General features: G+C 34.2%; 2 protein-coding genes and 1 pseudogene across 2 annotated transcripts; 1 reads left to right on the forward strand and 2 right to left on the reverse strand.

The window, feature by feature from the left end:
• Window positions 1–1,078, forward strand: LOC114410244. The gene has a single exon (XM_028374094.1). It carries the CDS (start codon window positions 372–374, stop codon window positions 816–818), a length of 447 nt encoding a protein of 148 aa, XP_028229895.1. The 5' UTR covers window positions 1–371; the 3' UTR covers window positions 819–1,078.
• A 223-nt stretch (window positions 1,079–1,301) lies between these two features.
• Window positions 1,302–3,347, reverse strand: LOC114410242 (small heat shock protein, chloroplastic). Its single transcript, XM_028374093.1, has 2 exons — window positions 2,910–3,347; window positions 1,302–1,879 (listed from the first exon to the last, which is right to left on the reverse strand). The coding sequence occupies exons 1-2, from the start codon at window positions 3,169–3,171 to the stop codon at window positions 1,446–1,448; spliced, it is 696 nt and encodes a 231-aa protein (XP_028229894.1). The 5' UTR covers window positions 3,172–3,347; the 3' UTR covers window positions 1,302–1,445.
• A 1,914-nt stretch (window positions 3,348–5,261) lies between these two features.
• LOC114410245 lies at window positions 5,262–8,333 on the reverse strand (annotated as a pseudogene).
• Between the last annotated feature and the right edge of the window lie 226 nt (window positions 8,334–8,559).

An 8,559-nucleotide genomic window follows, 5' to 3' on the forward strand; every position in this document is an offset into this window, starting at 1 on the left:
GGCTGAATAAATAGTTAAATGAGCAATGCAATTGCGCCACTTTCCACTAACCGACCTATGCTGCATGCGTGTTGACAAATCTTTCATTTTCCAATTCTCAACACAAATCTTTCATAATCCGTAAGTTTCCTTCTCAACGGAAAGTCACATTTCTACTCCACTCCACACGAAACAAACCCCTCTTATTTTTATTTTATTTTTAAAAAAATTCCCCACCTCACTATATATCTCACTTGCTTTCCCTTCAAACCCGCAAAACTCATATTTTCCACTCAAACTCCCTCTCCTTTCCCCTGCTTTGTCTCTCTCACACATTCACAACTCCATGCACTTTTTCTCTGTAGCTATCTAACAACTTGGCCTAGAATAAAATGGGCAATTGTCTTGATCTTTGTAAACCCAGTTCAGGGTCTTGCATAGCAAAAAAGGTTAAACTTGTGAGGGTAGCCAAACCAGATGGTAAGATACTAGAGTTCAGCACCCCGATCCATGTCAAAGATATCTTGACAAGTTATCCAGCTTATGGTGTTGGTGTTTCAAAGAAAGTCACAGAACATCTCTCCCCAGATCATGAATTGAAGGCAGGGAGATTGTACTACTTGCTTCCCTCTTTGCATTCCCCTCCAAATCTTAAATCTTTAAAGACAGGTGGAGGGATAAAGAGGATCAAAGTAATAATAACGAAGCAGAAGCTGCAGCAGTTAGTGACCAAACAGATCTCAGTAGAGGATATACTATCGGAGGTTCAAACGGTTGGTGTTAAGTTTTCAAGCAATCAGAAGACAAAATTGGACTCTATACCCGAAGAAAATGAGTAACATATAAAAATACTGGTCTCTCTCAATTTTCTAGCTGTTTAAGCTTTCCTTCCTTCCTTTGTTATTGTTCCTTCTTTATCTTTTAGTCATGGAACACTTGCCCGTTGTTGTAACTCTTTACTTTTTTTTTATTTTTAAAAAGGAAGTTTGGTTGTAAGTACCGAAAGAAATGAAATATGTAAAGGCAGACATAGAACCTATAGTATAGATAAATAGTTCAAGGTAGTTTCTAAATTTTCCATTGGTATAAGTTTTCTTATAAACTTTTTTGCTCTCTCACGGATTAGTTATAACTTTGTTTATAAATTTGGAATGTAGAGGTTAGGTAATTGTTGTCCTAATTAAGATAAACAAAATATTTTGAGGATTAGTTTCTTTTCGCATCTCCTCGCAGGTTATGATCAATTTGATGTTTCAAAGACATGGCTGAACCAATCGAAACACAATTTTCATATGATGAAACAAAAGAAGAAGAAACTGACATTAGAAAATTATACAACAGCAGTTTTATTTAAACTTCTCTACGCTTAATACAACATATTTAACCCTTATAATGGGTGTATATATGTTAAAAACGTAAAAACATGGTAAAAAACCGTGTTGCATAATACAAAGCCCAAGCATATCTCACTGAACTTGGACATCAATAACCTTACGTTCAACCTTGGTCTTAGGAATGGTGATATAAAGCACACCATTTTTCAACTCTGCCTTAACCTTGTCCTTCTCGCAATTATCCGGCAGCTTTAAACGGGTATCATAGGAACTATAGGTCCTGCTTGACCAAGAATCATCTCCACCATGTTCTTGTTCACTTTTGTGGCCACCTTTTATAACAAGCATATCATCCTCCACTGATACCTTAACATCTTCCTTGGCAAGACCCGGCATGTCAAACCTCATTCTGATTTCATGTTCTTCATCTTTGATGTCCCAAGGGGCACGGATCTCCCCTCCTCCTATGTTTCTTCCAGGGAATGTCATGGTATCTTCGAAAATTCGGTCCATGGTGTCCAATATCTGGCGCATGCTCCTCATGGGTGACCACGGGTCCAAGATACCTGCAATAGGCCACACACACTATATGTCAGTGTACATGTTTTACTATGTCGGAAGCAAGTTCAGGTAAACGTAGCTACCATCACTCAAAGGCAGGCATTATAAATTTACAATGAATCACTTGAATTCTAAACATTAAAGAAGTCTTTTTTATATATGAACTTGCTTAGATTTTGAGTATCTACAGAAATTGACATATTTTTTCTCCGTTGTGCTTGTCATGGTTTCTGGCTTCAGGTTCAAATCTTTGTTTGTTTACTCATGAAGGTTTATCACTGGTCATTTTCATTCCATTTCAGTTGAAAGTGTATAACAGAATCGAACCAAAAGGATAATACCAATATCTGTAGCCAAGTGTCTAGTATCAATAGTTCTTTTTCTTCTTTATGATGTCAAACTTGGATTTAAAGCTATCCTATTAACACGAAGGAAGCAACAAAAGAATATGAAAATTTAGTGGCAATGGTGGAATAGATGACAACAGCAACCACTACAATATATGTAAAGAATCACCAATAACAGAATCACATTGAAAACATTTAATAATATCATTTGGAGATTTAAGATTCATTTAGTGATAAAGGAATAAGAAAAGAGAGGAGAGGGCGAGGCTCGAAATCCCTCCCCTAACAGAAACTAATATTATTAATAATTAATATTTGTTGATAAAAAAATTAGATTCAAAATTTAAGATATTACAACAAAAACTAACGTTACTGATCACTAATATTTGTCGATAAAAAAATTATATACAAAATTTAGAATGTTGCAACTAGTTAATAACAATATATTTTAGAGTTTAATAGACATATTACACGGTTAATTAATCATAAATCATTTAAGATAGTTATTCATCAAGTTAATATAATATCATTATACATGGTGATTTATAGTTTTTTTTTTAAGATACGGTGATTTATAGTTGAATGATACTGTGTAATTGATTGTTTGTAATTTGAAAATTTCAAATTAAAATAATCATGCAAGACTAATGCACTGATCAATAAGGCAATGTTAATGGTGGATACTTACCAAATGGTGAAATGTCCATGGCAGTTCTACGTGGCTTCTTCTCAACCGCGGTTCCTTGGTCACCCTTGTTAACATGTTGTACTTCCACAGAGTTGTCTTTGTTATCACCAGAAGCCTGAGCTCTCACCCTTCCTAGCCTTGGAAATTCCTTCCTTGACGGAAAAGAGGCCATGCAGGGTACAATTACATTGTTCTGTGGTTTGACGTAGGACCCTGTTTTTTGTGATAGTAGTAGTGATGAAGTTGATAGTGCTTGAGCCATTGGGATTAGGAAATAACGAAGAAATGAAAGGAAATGCGATTTTGATCAGCAAGGATCGATTTCAGCTTTCAAGTGTTGATGAGGGTGAGATGGGAGAATCGTTGAATATATAGAGAGTGGATGTGAAAGCTGGAGAAGGGTCTTGAGAGTTTGAGAGCATGAAAGTTCTGGACCCAACACTGGGACAACCTCGTTATTTTTGTTTTTATCTGACTACTAGCTTCGGGAATGGTCTTCAAAGGTGATTTCACCTCATGTATAATACTATTTTTATGGAAAAAATTTCGGTCTTTATGTTGTTATACATACTCTTTCCTTGAAATAGTAGCATCAACTTGTTTTTTTGGTATTTCCTAATATTTATATTGTTATCTTTATTTAAAAAAGTTAAATTAAAAAAATAGGAAAAATAAATAAAACAAGTTAATTAAAAAGAGTAAATATTAGGAAATAGCAAAAAATTATTTGTATTTTCACATACTAATTAACCCTGCAATATGGTATAAAAAATAAAAATTAACCCTCCAGTAGTAGGAGTTTTCGTTAGATAAAACTCTTCTGACTCTACTGCCAACTATTGTTACGATTAAACTCGAATCATTGGCCAATTTACAGAATTTGTTGTTTTTTTTTTCTCCTGGTCTCCTTGTTGAACAGTTGCCAGCTCAAAAGAAAGTAAAACTCAAAACTCGTATGCATTTTTCTTTTTCACCCATAATAAAAACCAGGTTAAAGTAATGTACATGTTGTTAAATTATTTGATGATTTTTAATTGGATTCCCTGAGTCTGTTGTGGGATGCAGGGGTGCTTTGAGTGGGGGTTGAAACAACTAGTTGGTCCATTATACGGGAGACCTAACTATCACATATATACATGCAAGGTTTTCAATATTTCCAAATGATTAACGTGTCGCTTTTCATAAATAAAGAGAGAAGAAAAGCGTGTCGCTGGAATTCTGGTTGTTGATATATATTAGATGTGATAAACCCATTCTATATAGAAAGAAAAATAAATAAAACACCCTTCTATGCTCTAAAAGATGATTCTGTTCTTCAAAATTTAAATATTTTTCTAGGATGTATTTGATAATATATTCTCTTTTATACTTTGATATTAACCCAACAATTTAATTTAATTTTTTATTTCCTTTAATGTATAAAATAATAATATATTACAATATAAATTATTTAAAATATAATTTATATGTTAAAATAATTATTTATTATATGTTTCTTTATAATCTAATTTATACATGTAAAAATATTTATTTATTATATATGTTATTGTATAAAATAAACATTTATTACGTGTAATACACAGTTAAAATGCTAATTAAAATTCATTTTTTATATATCTGACTACTTAATTTTGTTTTTTTGGCGACACCAATTACTGCATATGATTTTGTATAAGAAAAACGATATAAGAACACTTTTACATTATAAATATCTATCTATTTATTTTTTCTTTTACCTTTTTTCTATTACATTACTATTATAGTATTATATCATTTACAACTTTTTAAGTGTAAAATACTACCACTTTTCACCAGTTTTTTTTTTTTTTTTCCTTTAAATAGATTGCAACTGCCATCTGAGCTTTGAGGCCTACTTCATAAGGTCAGCATAGAGTGCTGAAGGGAATTGCTACGCACACCGTTTGTTTTACTGGTACGTCCAGCATAACATATGTAATTTCCATATTACCCTTTCATAATTGAAATATGTTTTATGAATTAATTTAAAATTAATGACCCAAGTAGGAATCAAATATGTGACTTTTGATTTATTAGTACAAAACTCTAACCAACCAAGCTAATAGACTAATTATATTATTAAATAATTAATATCGCTATATATAACACTAAAAATTTTAATGTATATTTAATACACAAGTAAATTTACATAATAAATTTTGTGATAATTAATTTTGATCTAATAATTAATTTGTTTACATATATAAATCGTAAATGAAACCTATGATTTTTATTTAAAATTTATATATATATATATATATATATATATAATACATTGTTAGATCAAAATTAATTATCACAAAATTTATTATATAAATTTACATGTGCATTAAATATATATTAGAAATTTTAGTGTTATATATAACAACATTAATTTTTTTATAACATAATTAACCTATTAGCTCAGTTGTTAGAGTTTCGTGCTAAATCAATTCGTAAAACATATTCCAATTATAAAAGGACAATATGGGAATTACATATATTGTGCTGGGTTTACCAACAAAACGAATATTGCGCTTAGCAATTCTCAGTGCTGAATTGCCTGTAATTTGGTAGAGGCCTTTGTCATGCTCCATCGATCTTTGGGTTGATCAGCTGTGCAGCAGAACCCAACTCTTACCACACCAGCTATGCACTCCTCTGCTTCGTGCGTCCATTTTGTGTTGCCGCCAAAGCTACTGCTATGATGACCAGTGCTCGAGCTTTGTGTTGAATATTCATAATCATCAATAAGCCTTCGATCAGCAACCTTCAGTACTTCATTCTCATCCATGGCTGAGATAAATATGCTCAGGCTTAATCCTTCTTTGAATATTTCATCAGTTGGTCTTTTGGCAACGAGCATCTCTAGCAGTAGGATCCCAATATTAGAAAGTGTAAGTGTGACTATATAAGTTATGCACAAATAGCAAGTAAAAAAAAACTGCAAAACATTAATCTATACCTCGGGCAATGTAGCCAATGGATCCCTTCAGTCGCATAGTGTTACTCTGCATCTTTGATGTAGTTTGAGAGAGAAACCTTGCCAATCCAAAATCTGCAACATCTGCAATCATAATTTCATCTAGAAGGACATTGGCAGGTTTCAGATCACAATGCACTACTGATGGATCACAGTCATGGTGCAAGTAGTTCATTGCAGAAGCAACATCAATGGGAATGTTCAATCTTTGCAACAAGGTTAGAGAGGATCCCGACTCAACATCTTCTGGGTATAAACTCACGTCAAAGTTACCTTTGGGCATGAATTGCATAACAAGGGCCTTGAATTCCTCTCCCTTATAATCAAGGCTGGAGCAAGAGAAGTGATATCCTTCAGAAGGTTCCAATGCCGTACATTTTTTAAAGCTTGACATTCAGCATTGAAACTCTGAAAAGCTTTGCTTTGTTGCAGGTCCAGGACTTTGACAGCAAGGGTGATAGTTTCACCGGTGCTGAAGCTGAACACATCCTTAAACACAGAACCAAAGCCTTTCTTTTTTTATTTGGGGACATCATTGTCCCAAATACAAAGAGCAGTGCAACGAACAAAGTCGTAGCATCAATAACTGCAAATATAATAGGGAGTAAGATCTTTGTTTTTATTTTGCCAACATCACACAGTGGAACTCCCAAATTCTGCACAATTTCCTTGTTAAGGCTACACAGTTGGTTGTTGTTACCTTGAAGATCGAACTTCGTAAGGTTCATAAAAACACCTTTCGTAGGAACATCTCCTTCTAAATGGTTGAAACTTGAAAGACAAATTTAATGTCTCTATATACTGGAGCTATTCTAAACTTTGAGGAATAGGGCCGGTGAGATTGTTGATGATAAATCCAAAGTCTAAAGGGATGCTAAATTCCCTAGATTAGTTGGGATTCAGCCATTGAATTTGTTTCTAGAACAACCCTCTATTTCCTTAGGAATGTTCCCTGACAACTGGTTGCCAGAAAGGACCATGGTCTCAAGCTGTGTCATGATGTTGACCTCATGAGGGAGCGAACCATGCAGAGAGTTTTCAGCTAAATACAAGGTTGTTAAACAAGAAAGCTGAAAAATCTCCTTTGGTATGGTCCCAGCAAGCCTATTCATGCCCAAGTCAAGAAAAGTTAATCTCTTGCATTGTCCAATACTTGGGTGAATTCTACCGAGAACTGGTTATCTCCAACTGCAAGGATATACAGATTTGTGAAATTGCCAAAAATGTATGAAATTTCCCCGGACAACATATTGCTGTATATCACAAGTTGCTGTTGATTATGTTGTGCTCCTATTTCTGATGGTAACTCTCCAGTGAAAGAATTGTTTTCATAAGACAAGGATATGAGATTTTGAAATTTTTTCATTCCTTGAGGAATGGTACCAGTTAGCAAATTATTAGCAACACAGAATTGTTGGAGATTGCCAGACAGATTAGCAACAGAGCTTGGAAGGTCCCCAGCCTAATGGTTATCATTGATCATGAGAATTTGCAATAGGGAAGAGTTTCTAAGGGAATCAAAGAACTGAAAATTCTAACGAGGTCGTGGATGAGAGAAAATTATTACCAAAAATCAGGTGGGTAAGGTTTTTCAAGTTGTAGAATAGAGGTATGGGGCCGTGAAATTTATTGTGAGCAAGGTCAATGTATTGAAGATGTGAGGCATTGGATATGGAATTAGGAATTACCCCTTCGAATCTATTGCTAGCCAGAAATAGATTTTTTATATTTGGAAGATCATGTCCAGAATTTTGGGTTAACTTGCCTGATAAATTGTTGCTTGTCACGGATAAGAAGACTAAGGAAGAGATATTGAAGATAGAAGTGAGAAACTCGCCAGAGAAATTGTTCTCAGAGAGTTGAAGAGAGGAAAGATTGTGGAGATTGCCAAGTTCAGTTGGAATCTCACCCCCCCAAACAGTTCCTTGCCAAGGAAAGATTTTTAAGAGAAGAGAGATTGCCAAATGATGGAGGAATTTTACCTGTGGGATTATTGACTGAGAAGTCTAAGATTTGTAGACGGTGGAGATGACCCAGCTGTGGTGGAAGTGTACCACTCTGAGATTGTTAGAAGGTAATTCAATGACATTGAGAAGTGAGAGATGACCGAATTCTAGGGGTATTTGGCCATGAAAATAGTTGTTGGAAAGGTCAAGTGAGTGTAGGCATGTGAGGTTGGAAGGTTGAGGGGCTAGATTGGACCCTGTTGCCAACTTTGGAGCATGTGACACCATACCAGATGCAGTGATTGGAATTTGAAGACCACCTGGACAGAACATTTTTGGGGTCACTCACTTGGGATTTGAATGAAAGAAGGGCATCTCTGTCTGTGTCATGAAAATTATGAAGTAGGAAACATAGGAGTAAAATAAGTTGAATGTTGATCATCGTGAGTAAAAGTAGGCAGCGGTGTTTTACATGTTTATGTGAAACTCAATCAGCATGCAGATATTTATTACTAAAATCCTTCCTAGGGTTCAGGTAAAAGGAAGGACGAAGACGCACTAAAATCATGATGGATCAACCATTGAAATTAAGGGGACGTATTGGATGGAGAGTTTAAAAAACTATTAGTTTAAAGTTACAAAAATTTGATATAAAAAAAAGTTACAAATTTTTTCTCTTTTAATTCTTATACTAAGGTTTAAATAACCTGTTGGCCCTTATAAT

Source organism: Glycine soja, chromosome 4 (genome assembly GCF_004193775.1).
Source record: "Glycine soja cultivar W05 chromosome 4, ASM419377v2, whole genome shotgun sequence".
Classification (NCBI taxonomy): domain Eukaryota; kingdom Viridiplantae; phylum Streptophyta; class Magnoliopsida; order Fabales; family Fabaceae; genus Glycine; species Glycine soja.